This window comes from Phalacrocorax carbo, chromosome 1, assembly GCF_963921805.1.
Source record: "Phalacrocorax carbo chromosome 1, bPhaCar2.1, whole genome shotgun sequence".
NCBI lineage: Eukaryota > Metazoa > Chordata > Aves > Suliformes > Phalacrocoracidae > Phalacrocorax > Phalacrocorax carbo.
This window is the reverse complement of record NC_087513.1, coordinates 77,099,483-77,113,892: the sequence shown is the minus strand read 5'-3', so window position 1 is coordinate 77,113,892 and position 14,410 is coordinate 77,099,483. Positions and strand designations below refer to the sequence as shown.

The window sequence follows — 14,410 nt, the reverse complement described above, 5'->3', positions numbered from 1 at the left end:
CCTGTTACTCATGGCCTTTTGAGCATTTTATAAAGCAGATGAGCACTACTCTACCTACCTGGTAGAAGGAGAAACTTCAGCAGAAGGAGATAAACTCATTTGTCCTTACAGAGCTAGTTAGCCACACCAGGGCCCAAAGCACTCATCTGAGACAAGAGTTATCTCCACTAGGCAGTGCTGCTGTTCTTCCTTCCCTTTTCCATCACTGATCAAAGAGGGAAACCTCCCTACAGCAACCACTTTCCCATGACATTTCCTTCAGGTACTAGTTACATTCATTAACTCTTCCAGAAAGTAAAAGCAACTCTGCAGTCCTCCATGAAATTCCTGAATGAGACAATAGACAGCCACACTTATTAAGCTGGTCTGGTTTAACGCTGTTAAGGGACCGACTCCTGTGTTTAGCTCCACAGCACTGACAAGAATGGCTAGTTCGGCATGAGCTAAATGGGATAAAGGAGAATGGGTTGAAAACAGATTTCCAGCTGCCATGAATTCTCAGTAACTGAGAACGTAACCCAAAATCCTTAATCAAAGGGCAAACTTAACTATTTTCTAAGCAGCTAACAAGCACAACAATACATCAAATTAGCAAAGACACAGGGTACCTTCTTACCTATGCAGAAGTGTATGCTGCAGACTAGAAATGTAGTAAAAACAAAAAGAAGGAATAGTTAGAAATGCTATTGGCAACTTTGGACAAATCCAGTTTCATACCAGCAGCCAGAGGGAGCAGGGAGAATTAAATGTTGGGAAATCCACCTGTAATTACTAGATGTCTCCCTACTTCAACTCCAAGGACTTCTTTCCCTAAAGCCTCGTCCACAATACAGTGTGTCAGTACTAAAAGAACAAGTCTGAAACATGCATGATGGACAAGCATTTTTCCTCTAAAAACTGATGTTGCCACCAGTGCATGAAGTATCCCATCTTCTGTAGAACAGCGCTAGTAAATTCTGTATCAGAGTTGCATTCGATTTCACGCCCATCTCCCCCCGCCAGTCTTTCTGTGCATTCCCAAAGCACAACACACCTCATGCACGCGTGCACACATACACCGCCCTCCCCCCCCCTCCCCCCCACCGGCCCTCATGTAAAAATAGTCACTGAAGAACAATTCAAGGAATTTACAGCACTCCCACCAATAACAAGTTCTGATAATGCATTTTCCTGCTTCTCCACAAGGCCTTGCTTTAATGAAGAGCCACTCTATGCTTTCTCCATACCACAGCAAAGGGAAGCACACAGGCGTTTTCAACGTCACCTCAGACTTACTTGGGCTTCTGGCTTCCCAAGTGCTCTGTAGACACATGGAACTGGCTTCGGCATGCCAGGCTTCCCTCTTGTGCCACTGCAGAAGAACTGGGCCCTACATCTTCTAATGGTTCCAGCAAGTGTAATTCAATTACTTTTCTCTTGTGGAAGGAAAAATGTAAACAACTTGATCAGCTCCAGTAGCTAAGCCATATTAAAAAACAAAAAAAAAGCAGCTGAATAAACCTACAGAACAGCTTATCTGTGTCTGCCCACACAATCTCATCATCTGTACCAGGGCCAGAAACCCTGCTTTGCTAGGTCTGCATAGATCATCATATATCGAGAACCCTTTATGAAGACAACAGATGAAACCCACCTTTCAGAAGTTCTTCCCACAGACGTGTCCATTTAGCCAAAAAAAAATATAGAAAACCAAGCGATCATCATTTATTTATTTGAATAAATAGTACAACTGTCACAAACCATGCACAACACTCCTGCTGTGATTTTTAGCAAACATAGCATTGCATTGTAACTTGCTTACAGTACACAACTCCTGCCACAATGCTGGACGTCTCCAGCATATGACAAGTCCAGAATTTTATCTGCAAAGCTGGTTTTTAGTAGTTAGAAATCCAGAGTAAACACTGTTAAAAACAGTAGAAAAGAGTCTTAAAAAACACATTAATACTGAAAACAGTGGGGTGTGGGGAAGAGGGGTAAGAAGCCCTATGAAGTTTAAACTGACTAAAAAAAATCTGCCACTGTTGGTTTTTCATCTTGAGAAACAGCATGCAGCTGAGGCTGGGCTTCTTCTGTGGTAATATGGCTCACTGGAACTGAGTATATTAAGCAGATGCACCTAAAAGGCAGGTTGTATGGACTGGAAAAGACATTCATTAAGTACTTACAAATGTGGAAGCTTTAATGCTGCAGAGCATTAAGTGTTCCAGATGAACTCAACAGGATTCACATCAACCCCGCTGGCACCCAGGGAACATATCTAGAACTCCAGTAACGCAAAGAGCTCACAAATAATGTTTTTAACATTGACTTAACTTTTTGAGAGGGAAAAAAATAAGTATCATGTGTACGTAAAAGAAAGGCATGACAAAAAGAGGTGTTTAGAGAAGCTTTACGTACACTGCTCTTCCTGTAAACTGGACGGCTTGAAGCTCCAGTTGAGTTAAATCCACCCTGCTCCCAATCTGGTTAACAATAAATACAGCATCTACAGAAGAGTGACCTGGCTAAGGAGCCAAGGAACAAAAAATGTATTTTCCCTATGCAACATTTACTAACAGGCTTATAACAAAGCATGGTATGACCCCTGCCCCCAACCTGTCCAGGGCATCAAGCCTGCAGTCTTGACTGACAGGGATATTAATCAAAGGAATGTTAAAAGGGACCCATGCCTCAGGTTGTGGAGGAGGGACTCAGGTTTCTGCAGAGTGACCAGAAACACCTAATTTAAGAAAACAGAGACTGTCTTAAAACTTGATGGTATGTTCAATCTGCTCATGTGCAATGATGATGCCAGCTGTAAATCCCCGTCTCGGAAACAACCATCCCCCATCCCAAAGCCAAACTGCTGTTATCAATCTCCTCTTGTTACTTCCTGTTTGCTTTCGATATTAATATTACTTGCAATTTCAAAACCCAGATTTCTCTGGAGGTCTCTCCCAGCACCTCAGAGAATATAAACAGCATTGGCACTTCCACATCAGCTGAAGGGAAGTGGGTGGAATGACAGCTCTTTAACAGACTTGTTTCCCACAAATAACATTGCATTAAACTAAAAGTTTGAGAGACTTTTCAGTTCAATCACCTTTCAGCCTCATGATACCTCTATTTCACAGCACAGAAGTCAGAGCAATTTCATTAACTTGCCAGGAGAGCTGACCCACCAGGCCTTAGTGCCTCTGCAAGTCTCCTCTGTAATAATTGCTAGTGTCATGGTAGAGTCTAGTGGCCTCATCTGAAATTCAAGTCCAATTGTACCAGGCTCTGTATAAACAACGAGAGGTCAGCTCCCTCCTGAAGTACAGACAAGCAACGATTCCCCACAGAACCTTATAGGGTAGAGGAGATCTGAATTTTTAATGGAAAGAAAGGGCAATTTCCTTCCATCTTTGTTTTGGAGATATGAGAGGAGATGACCCAAATAAATCAAATATTAGAACTCAGAACCCCCAAAATATTAAATTAAGAAGTAGAAGCCCATTACTCTCCCTCTGAGGTTAAAAAACAATGTTTAAGGAGGGAAGGAGAAAATCCCAATTGTAAAATTATACCATGCAAATAGCAAGTTTCCTCTTAAACCCAGAAAGGTAAATAAAGTTTGGCATAAGAAATCCCCCTCTAGGGAAAAAGATACCTACTCCATAGGACTCAAGCGAGCCCATGGAGTAGAGCAATGCTACCCGGTTCCGCTTTGGGGCACTCAGGCTACTGTTTCACACAAAATCATGGTTGCCCATAAAAGAAAAGTTGCTGCTGTGATACATAAAAGCAGTAGTCAAATCTCTCCCCTATGCACTCCAAGGAAAGGAGTGCTATTACATGCATATTCCACAAGTAATTTACTCTGGAAATTAAATTCCCGTTTCCTTTGCACGGCTCACCTCAAAAATCCATGGCTCATGTTCCAGCACAGCCTCCATGTACACACCACTATACCTGCACATCACCAGCCAGGAACAGCTCCACAGGTGAAACCTGTTAAGTACTATGAGGTAACTAGACTCTACCAGGTAAATCTAGCAATCTTTTTAAAACAGAATCCCACTAAAACACAGAGCAGACTAAAAGACTACAGGACTAGGCCAGAGTATTTCTTGGGATGGCACAGGACAATTCGATGAAATTAGTTTAAAGCATAAATGATCACTGAAGAGCTTCACATTGGAGTGTAACCATTGGCTTGCACTATGTACACCGCGTCTTGCACAGCCCAGTGCAATCCACAAGTAAAGGCAAGCTCTTATTTACACAGGAATTCAGTTTTACTCATTAGGAAAGGAAATACATAAAACTGTTTATAAAAGCCTGACCCCCAGAACTGTACCGCTGGCAACAACTCCAACAGGAATGAATCTGACCCTTTAACTCAGCTACGTGAAATGAAGAGTCAGCCTTTGAACTGCCAAGCTCGTTATTCCCTATGTACGTTTCAGAAAGGACTAGAGGCAAAATGCATTAATCCATCCTGCACCTATTTGACCAGCTCCTGACCGACCTGCCTGAAGCTGCATGCTTAAAGGATGACAGTGGCTCTAGCAACCAAATTTATCCTAGAAAGGAGATGAAATAAAAATAGACATCAAAAGATTAGCTGGTCATCCCACTGCAAGACTTACTCTGTGTAAACACTGAATGGAAATAACACTGAGTAATATGAGGTTAACACAAAAACTGAAGTTTTTGCCATTAGCTTCAGGTAGTGCCTGTAATTCCCCTCAGTCCCACCCACCCAAGAGAACATAAAAAACCTCATTTAACGGAAAAGGCTCAGCTTCTAAATAAACTCCAATGCTGATTTCCTATTGCTAACACTTAAGCCTGGTAAATCATCAAATGCCAGCGGCAACCAAAGAGTATGCAAAAGAAAGTCTATTATAGAATCAAGGAGTCTCCAGCCATGAGGAAAGTCTCATGTTTTCCCTGCTTATTAGTTAGTGGTATATTTCCTTTATCAAAAGAACATTTGTTTATGATAACAAACAACAGACCCAACAGTATCTTCTGGTAAAAGTGTGAAATATCTACACATTTTCAAGTGACTAGAGAATACACATGCATTATTTTCAGTGGAATTGTCATACAAACAGCTACAGAGAGACCACATCAACTGTAGAAAGAATGCACAAAGTATAGCATAAGGCACAAAGGGAGCGTGCAGAGGGTGCGTTTATTGTAATTTCTGCCTAAGGAGTTTGGAAGGGTGAAGACCTCAGCAGCTCCCAGGATCATTCAACATTCTTGTACTTTGTGAACAGGTTGTACAGAACCCTGAGGGTAGACTTCAGATCCAAGTTGACAACATCTGTGGAAGAAAAGGAGAAATCCTTAATTTGCTTTCTATTATCCCTCGTTTGTCCTCAAAGGAACATAAGTCCCCACAGCTCTGAGCTGGTGGGATAAGCAACAAAAAACCCCCACAGAGTTTTGATCTCCCCAAGTCAAGCTTTTTAAATGTCCCATATGATGCAATTCAGAACACCTTCATGATAATACTGTCACAGCTACCTTCTCTGGGAAATGGAAGGAAGATAATTCCCTTCCTCATCTAAAACTGGTTACAGGGAAAAGTCTGCTTCTTTCTGAGACCTGGGATAAAGGCTTTGGGAAATACTACCAATGGCCACAGAAGCAGTGAACGAGTAGCCACAGACATCATATGAAATACTGAACCTCACACACCCACAAGTCTGCAATGATACAGTCGAGGAATAAACAAAGCTTGAATTCTCTTAGCAGACTCAAAACTTTCTATTATCCAATATCCCTTCTTACCACGCTAGGCCAGGAAACAGGTCTGGAACAGTTTTTTTAAAAAATGTTTTCTGCTAGCGCCTCCCAACCTATTACTATAATAAAATGCCAGGAAATACCACAGACATGTCATCCAGGGACTACAGAGGGAGGCATAGCACAGAGAAGGCTGAAGAGGTAGAAAGAAAGGTTGGATATAATATGTAAGGAGGGAGGAGGAGGAAGAAGCAAAAAATACACAGTGAACAATATATATGAAAGCAGAAGTCCAGAAGAACAGATAATTTAAAAATTATTCAAAGCATTAGGAAAACAGCAAACGGTTAACAGACTAAGTACATTTAATGTGAGGTCCAGGGGAAACACCTACTGCCTGTTTTGAAGAATCATTGCCAGGACCTCTCCACCCTTCCCTCCCACCCCATACTGGATAACACTCTAACCCCCACCCTTCATCTGGTATTTTCAGTAACCTCTCAACCTTTCTTTCTACCTCTTTCCTGTATTATTTTACATATTTCAATTATGGTTTTGTATTTTTCATTTGCACAAGAATCTTCTGCTGCCCCAAAGAAAGGGAAGGTCCTAACCCTGTGAAGTAATACACCCTGGAAAAAGAGATGTCTTACCTGGATAACTGAAATATGACATATTTCTAAGTTTTCCAGGTATCACTTACTACCATAGCATTCTCAGTAAGGTAACAGCCAGAATCAGCATTGGTTCCTCTGCACCTCCAGAGATGTATTTAACATGTAAATTTAGCCATGGGAAACAGCACTTTGCAACAACCATGCGTTTCTAAAGCTGGAAAATTAAGGTAAATAACTGGAGAAGAGACAACCACCAGCAGATTTGACCCACTGATGCTGGCAGCAACTTCTGCTTGCTAAACAATTAAACAAAATAGTACTAGCACTATAAAAATGCCAAAACACCTAGCCCAAGCAGCCAGCTCTGCAGTGGTCACAGATTTCTAGTGTATTTGCCCCATTCCATCCAGTTTTCTTCTCCACCTTCAGCCTTCCACTGAAAGTGTGATGGGTCCTCTCCCTGAAACACCATAACCTGCATCTCAGCTGCCACGGCATGAAGCAGTGTCATCAAGCCTTGCAGGGTTCAGCACCTGCCTCTGGCTGACGTCAGTTCAGAGGCATGAACTGTCCATGCTACAAACCAAGATCAAGGTGCCAGCAGAGAGAAACACAGATCTAGAGGGCAGAGCAGAAACATCACTGGAAGCTGAAGGACAGTTAGGAAACCAGGGCACATCTCAAGGAGAAAGCAGCTGGGAGTAAGAAGCAGCGAAGTGCCAGAGTAAGTGTTAAGGGCACCAGAAAGTGCACAAGCAGGAGCTGGAAGGGGGCCCAGGTCTGCAGCACTGGGCTGGGCAGGCACCAGCCATCTGCCCTCATGGAGGCATTTAAGGCCGACTCCTACTAATCTTCAATAGCAATTTGAGCTAGGTACCTGCTGCTGATCACCCTTGGTGATTACCCTGAGGAATGAGAGGTATGGGAGACCCCATCACTAAAAGAAGGAATGGATGCAGCTCTTTTATTTGGCAGTCCAATGGCATGTAAATTTAGGGTCAGAAGAAACTATAGTGGTCTTATAGTCTAACCTTATGTACAACACAGTCCTTAGAGAACTTTACCTTGGAAATCCTGTATTGAGCTTACTAACCAAGGTGTGGTTGAATTAAAAAAAATAAGCTTAACATTGCATGGGGTTTTGTTTTCTTTTTTCCTTTTTAAATCTTCCAGTGGTGGAAATTCCACCTCCATCCCCTGACAATTCAGGCTTATTGTTAATTACCTTCACTGCTGCAAAAGTTATACTGTAATTCTAGTTTGACATTTTCCTAACTTTCAGACCTTGTGATGCCTTTGTTTCCTGCATTAAAGAGTACGGTAGTGTGAGATGCATCCTCCCTGTGTGGGCGATTACAGTGCTCCTTATCGATCACTCTCTAACAGGCATTCCCATGAATAAGCATATTCTCAGCCTCCCATTTCTTCTTTTAAGAAGAAGCATGCACAGTCATTACATTACCAACAACAACTAACAAAATGTTAACTGAAAGTGGCCATAAACCGTCCAAATACTTTAAAATATTCCATTAATTTGAAACATTCACACTCCATAACAACCCTGTTAGAGGCTAATAAATTAACCCACTACAACATACTTTTGCTGCAATAACTCAGCATCAGGTTCTGCTGCTGGCTCAATCTACTGAACCGGACTGGAAGAACAGGGAAGAGGAGCTGTCCTGTATGCTCCTAGTTTTGTTTATCACCTGTACAAAGACACACTAAAATATTAAACAAGACCTCTTTCTTGCAAGCACTACAGAAAGTATGGACTATAGAAATAAAAATTGTGATATTCTGCTCTAGACAATGTTTTACATGAAAAACCTACAACTAATCTAAGTGGCATTTACTACCCAATTCCTGCTAAAGAATACGGATTCACCTAAAAGGGAATCCTACTCAGCCTATTTAGGAATAAACAATAGATCTGTATGGCATTAACAGAGTATACTGTACACAAAACTTTTTGCAGAGCATCAGATTCTAATACAAAATGAATTCTTGTTCTAAGAAACACGCGTTACGTGACTGTACTGACTGTCAAAATGCTATAGAGGATTTGATGAAACTACAGTGACAAGCAAAGCCCAAGATGTTACTATCCTCTCCACAGGAGCAGCTTTTCAAGACCAACAGTCAGTTTTATAGGCAATTCCAGCCACACAGACACCACACGAGCACACTCACTCCAACAGCTGTGAACTACTGCTGCCGGGAATGGGTGCACACACAGAAGAGGAAGGAATACACACAGAGACTGTACATCCTGCTGCAGCAAAAAGCAAAAAGGGATGTTCTATGAGCTAGTTTGGCTCTCTAACTTCTATTAATAATTAAATTTTCAATTAGTAAAACACTTAAATATATTCTGCTGCTCACTCTATCTACACACCTTGTCCAGAGCAAACAAAAGATCTGCTATAGTGTTCCACCACTCAGGATAGCGTAAGGATATGATAGCCTTATGGGAATAGATAATCTCCTCTGTTAGATCAACTGATGAAAACAAAACAAAAAAAGGACAAGCTTTCAACTAGAGAAGCCTTCTCCTAGGTTTTTAACATTCTCTCAAAACAGGCTTATCTAGCTTACCTGGTCTCCTACTGCAATCTCTTTAACCCTTCCACTCAAAAACCTGCCATTCCTCATTGAGCATTTGTGTTTCTCCAGTTTCCTTGTCCTCCTCATATACCCACCGACTCAGCTCCAATACACAGACCACTCCTTTACATTCCCAAGTCAGTGCCTTGTTTCACCAAATCCTTCAGAGGCACTTTTCATCCCCAAATTTAAAAGACCAGCACTAACAGGATAGATATGCATTTAATATTGTCTTTTGTCTCTTTTCCCCACTATGACCAGCTCCACCATTTGTTAATGTATTTACTATCATCTCTTTGTCTCATTTTAAGTCAGACTGAACATTTCTTGGGGGCTCCTCATTTTTCTTTGCTCTGCAGAAGCCTCTAACACATATGTAGTTTGTAATACCAGGAATAAAAATGGCTCATTTAGCAGTCATAAAGTTTGAATTCCTCTTTTTATCACAACAATGCAGACCTCATCATTATTTAATTTCAAGGTTCAGGGACTTTAAAGGAAAAATTCATTTTTTACACTCTTCAGTTCTGACTCCCAAGTCCACATAAATCAGGAAGAGAGTTTGCTACCAGCTCTCCTAAAAGAACAAATGCCTTTCAGTTATCTGTCACTGAAATCTGATCACAAGAGTCCAAACTAGTGCTAATTGTAAGAATTATGAGAATTAGACCATGAAAAGCTTCTTTCTTGGATTGTTATTGAGCATACCAACTGAATTTATAATATAGCACTGAAGAGCTCTTGGATCATTCATTAAAGCTAAACTTGTACACATCAGTGAATCAGTTTCACACAGGATCACAGGTAAGGATATACTCCAGACACAGACAATTAATCCTCTGGAAAACTGTCAAGGGCCGCATTTACAGCTCCACTTCGTCACATTACTGCTACTGCCTTCAAATGGAGTTGCACTTGAAATGCACCTGCTATTATGTCTTTACATCCAGTTTAAAGCCACATGGCATGTCCATACCTTCAGGGCGAGCTTTTGGTTTCTTCAGTCCTCCATCTTGCATCAGCTCAAAAGCAAAGGAAACATTATGGACCTGAAAGAGGTGAAGTGTTTAGAATCTTGAAGTTATATAGGCATTAAAAACCTTTAATAACATTTTAAAAATGCTTTATCGTCTCTATACTTGACATAAAGAATGATAATTCTATTTAAATAAATATTAAACATTTACATGTTTAAGCATGGCAGAAAGTACATATGAAAGACTAAGAAATGAAAGCTTGTATCATCATATGGCAAATATTTACTTTTTGATACAATGGAAGTAATTTAAGATTTCAAAATTTCTAGTGTAAAAATGTGACTGGGAGACACACGAAGGGGAAACCCCATTAAGCTCTGATCTCAGTCTCTTTGGCAGAGGCCCGAGAGCTTCCAGTAACAACTACAACAAAGCTGCATTCTGTTGAGTTCTTCCTGCCTGTACCCAAGACCAACATTTCCAACTACAAGGCAAGAGATCACTTGCCATCCACAAAAAACGGGATGTAATAGAAGTGACATAACTGAACAGAGATGAGAAAATACATATGGGTATGGAAAAATAGAAGAAACAAGGACACTAAATGGAATTATTTTCAAACAACATCAGGTTTTTTCTGCATTATTAGCAGCTGCATATCAAGCAACATCAACATCACATCATCAAGGAGCCAGGCTGCTTGTTGCATAACCTTGTGCTAATTCCTTAGTCTCCTGGGTGCTTTGGCTTCCTCTACTTGAAAACAGAGGTAAAAGTCAAATTAAGTTTCTCTAATGAAGGAAATGCTTCAAAAAAATGCTTGGTGGTGGCAGTTCCTATATAGACCGTGCAGTGAACTTGCAAAACAAGCTAGGCACAACTGTACAGAAAGAGCTTCCTGAACAAGCCACCAAGGATCACACATGAACAAAAAGTCAGAGGAAAGAAAATGGACAAAAAGGAAAAATGCAAGAAAGTAGGTGTCTTCTTTTAATCTCTCCTTTGAGGAGCAAACATTATGGTTTAAATATATGCTGCATAGCAGTTTTCTTGTCCATGCTTACTGAAATTTAAGCAAGGTAATTTCGATTATGAATTCTGTGCATTTTTGTTACTGCAAATGACAGTTCTGGAGATACAAAGCAAGGGGGAGAGATTTAATTAAAGCTACTCATCTTGAAAATCAGGGAGTTACGCATACAAAGCTCCCCTACAACAAGGAAGAAAGGCCCCTTTCACTGGCAGTTATTGCTTGGGACTTCATTAATCTTGTTTTATCTGCCACAGTTCCTCTTCATGCATTATGACAAAACCAATCAATTCCTAAATGAAAATATTTTCTCCTTTCCCAAAAACAGAGAGTCTACCTCTCCTTCACTGATTCAGAAATCCCATTTCCTCATTGCAGAGTCTACACAAAACCATTACTTCAGGAATACTGGATAATCTTTATGAATTTAAACCGTTAATGACAAAATCATAACTGAACAGGTGCTGTCTAGATCTCAGCATCCTGTATTTCTACAAGGGTGAAAATTCAAGATACTAGGATAAAAAAGCAAGATAAATCTATAAAGGAGAGCTTGTATAAGACATAACAGATAACCATCTTCCCACTGCTCTATCAAGTTCCTGTGCAATATACAACATTCAAAATGAACGAATCCCCATCCTATCCACAAACTTAACATCTAAAGAAGCCTCTCTTACCGGAGCCTGACTGCCTGCCTTCACGGAACCCCTTTAAGCTCCAAAATAGCAACTAGTCACCTCCTGAGGAAGTCAGCAAACCCTGTATAACCTATAACCAGCAGGCTCAGCATGCTAGCCTGGGTCTGTAACAGTGCTCATTTGGTACAGCTCAATTTCCTCCTGCAGTGCTGGTATGATCCACCCAGGTAAAGCTGGGTTATTCTACCGATGATGAACTCCACCCTTAGAAAACGCGTACCTTTGCTGAGGGGTGTTTGACAGCAACAATCTCCACTGAAGTCATTACGAAAACACCACCATTTTAAACAGCCCGAGCCTTACAAAGCATTTGATCTTTTAACTTTTGCCAGCGTCCACTCCTGACCTAACCATCTCCTGCTCCAGCTCAGCCAACACAATACTTGCATCCTCTCCACTGCAGAACTTGGCAGGAAAAAAAAGCAGGGAGCAGATGCATTACTCCAGCACAAACAGCTCAGAGTATCCTGAGACCAGGCACTGAATATAGAGAGATGTGTGCACATGTCCAGGAGCAACTACAGAAAGAGGCAAATTTTTGGTTATGGCTTCCCATTTCTCACCTTTTGTCTTTCTTGCCTATTTACGTAGTACATACTAGGCAAGGCCAGGCATCAGCTCTGCTGTCTAGGACAATAAGGCATCCTTGTTCACAGAAACAATTCAGGCAGTACTACAATTTAATAAATCACTTTGATTATGCTAAGTACTATACAGTACAAACCACCTATTACTGACTTATTAATTCTGGATATTCATGAGCTTTATGTGTTGTTTGATGCTAGTAACAGAATACCTTTATTCCTTAACTATGGGAATTTACCCATTCATTTCACAAGCAACTTTTAGTAGTATTAACTATCAAGTGTCACAGCCAATGCACCTTTGCTACAGCTTCTGAAAAGAAAAATATACCAGGTTCTGATTTACTGGGCACAAAGAGAAAGGACACAATGACTGGAAAATATCATGTGGTAACAAAGCAAAAAGAATATAATCTGGAGCTTCTACCCACCTTTTGATCAAAACTTTCAGGTGTTAAGTAGAAGTTGTGAAGTGGAACAAAATAGTCTTCAAGGAGACCCATAAGCAAAACCAAGTAAACACCATCTGCAAACTAAATAGAAATAAGGATTACATTCCTGCGTGAAAGCATCTGTTTTCAAATAAGTGTTCATAAACAAGCAGAACAAAGAATGCTTGGCCCAAATTATGTACTTTGATTTCTACCACTGTTGTTTGCTAGCACAGAAGTGTAAGATGGTTCAGGAGTCACAGACTGCTCCTTTCAGGCACAGCAAGGAACTGACAGCAAGTGTAACACGCATTTAGGACTTTGTTTCATCTGCTGCTTGGATTCACCTCTACCCTTGCAATCACCAGTGCAGCTGAGCAAGCTAAATCAGTCTTTTCTTAAGAGCCTGTTGATATAGCTGCTTTCTTGTCAGTTCTCAGAAGAAAAAACCACAGGATACAAGGCTTTCTCCCTACATCTGGCAGCGCTATTTCCCCTACTCTCACTTCCTGAGCAAAACAAGAAGGCCCATCAGCTATTGCTATAGCATTAAGCCATGCAAGATTATGTGCCAATGACTAAATTACTTATATACAGTAAATAGCTCTAAGCAGAAGAAATTAAAAGCAATTCACCTGGGAGTTATCTACGGTTTCTATGTATTTCAATATGTATTTCTAACAGACCTCTCACTTGTGACCCTGATACGGAGTATGTGACATCCTCTAACCTTTTCAAAAACAAATTGTTGGGTACTTCCAAGGCATTAAGCAACAATTTCTTGTGACGGATCAGATCCAGTCACCCATCTATTTCAGCAAAGCTATAAAACAGGAGTGAATGACTGGTATTAAACTAAGCCAGGCTCAAACCAATTACCTATACTCCTGGTATAATTCTCTAGATGCCATGCTTATTTTTTTGCCAGGACAATATGATAACCATCTCTCCACAGTTCAGTGAACTCTGAAAAGAACATCTGCTCCTGCTTAGCCAAGCCCATGCCTGAAAACTGCTTAATTTTATCTGTAAAGTGAGAACTACATTTACTTAAGGCTTCGAAGCATATTTGGTACCCAGTTCGGCGCTAGAGACAGAGAACTCCTCAGAGCAGATGGTGGTCACTGACAGTCACCTTTGCTAGCTTTAAACAAACTAACCTAGATACCACTGGCAGTCAAGCCACCGCAGTACAGGAGCTCTGAGTCACTAATCCACACTGCTGAGAAGCAAGCGCAGTGCATGTGCTCACAAGATAGCAGGGTAAAGAGAGGAATATGAAGGCCTTTGCTTCAACAGCAAAATTGTTTCCAGTCCCACTTTGATGTGATCAAAGCCAGCACTGATATGTCTATGATGAACTGCACACTGCAGTCCACATGCCTCCCGAGAGCCCCAGGCAGCCAGCTATTAAGAGCTTATACCAGTTCATCACGAACCCTCACAGCTAGAAAAGACACAACCCACCATCCACCCATAACTATAGCAACTGCTTTGCAGCACTCCACTTTGATCCGAGAGACAAGCTACCCTGAAATCTAGCCATATTCTACAGTCATTAATATGTCCCTATTAAATATCCAAGAATTTCACGTTATAATACAAATCAAGAGCAATATAAAGTACAGGTAAACATGAATAAAGGAAGCAAGCATCAGTGAATGTCATTGCTACTTAAAGCCAGAGCGCTGATCCCATAAATTAACATGCCCAAAGATAAACAGTTCCATAACAAG

The 14,410-nt window shown here is 40.9% G+C and overlaps 1 protein-coding gene across 2 annotated transcripts in view; it reads right to left on the bottom strand.

Annotated features, from left to right (window-relative positions):
* Nucleotides 1-1,680: 1,680 nt before the first annotated feature.
* Nucleotides 1,681-14,410, bottom strand: part of PARVB (parvin beta) — a 68,344-nt gene continuing 55,614 nt past the window's right edge. For both annotated transcript variants that reach the window (XM_064461039.1, XM_064461049.1), the window contains exons 11-13: nucleotides 12,675-12,776; nucleotides 9,928-10,000; nucleotides 1,681-5,302 (exon numbers count right to left, since the gene is read on the bottom strand). In XM_064461039.1, coding sequence (XP_064317109.1) covers nucleotides 5,226-5,302; nucleotides 9,928-10,000; nucleotides 12,675-12,776 — 252 coding nt within the window. In that variant the 3' untranslated portion in view covers nucleotides 1,681-5,225. The remainder of the gene's footprint in view (nucleotides 5,303-9,927; nucleotides 10,001-12,674; nucleotides 12,777-14,410) is intronic.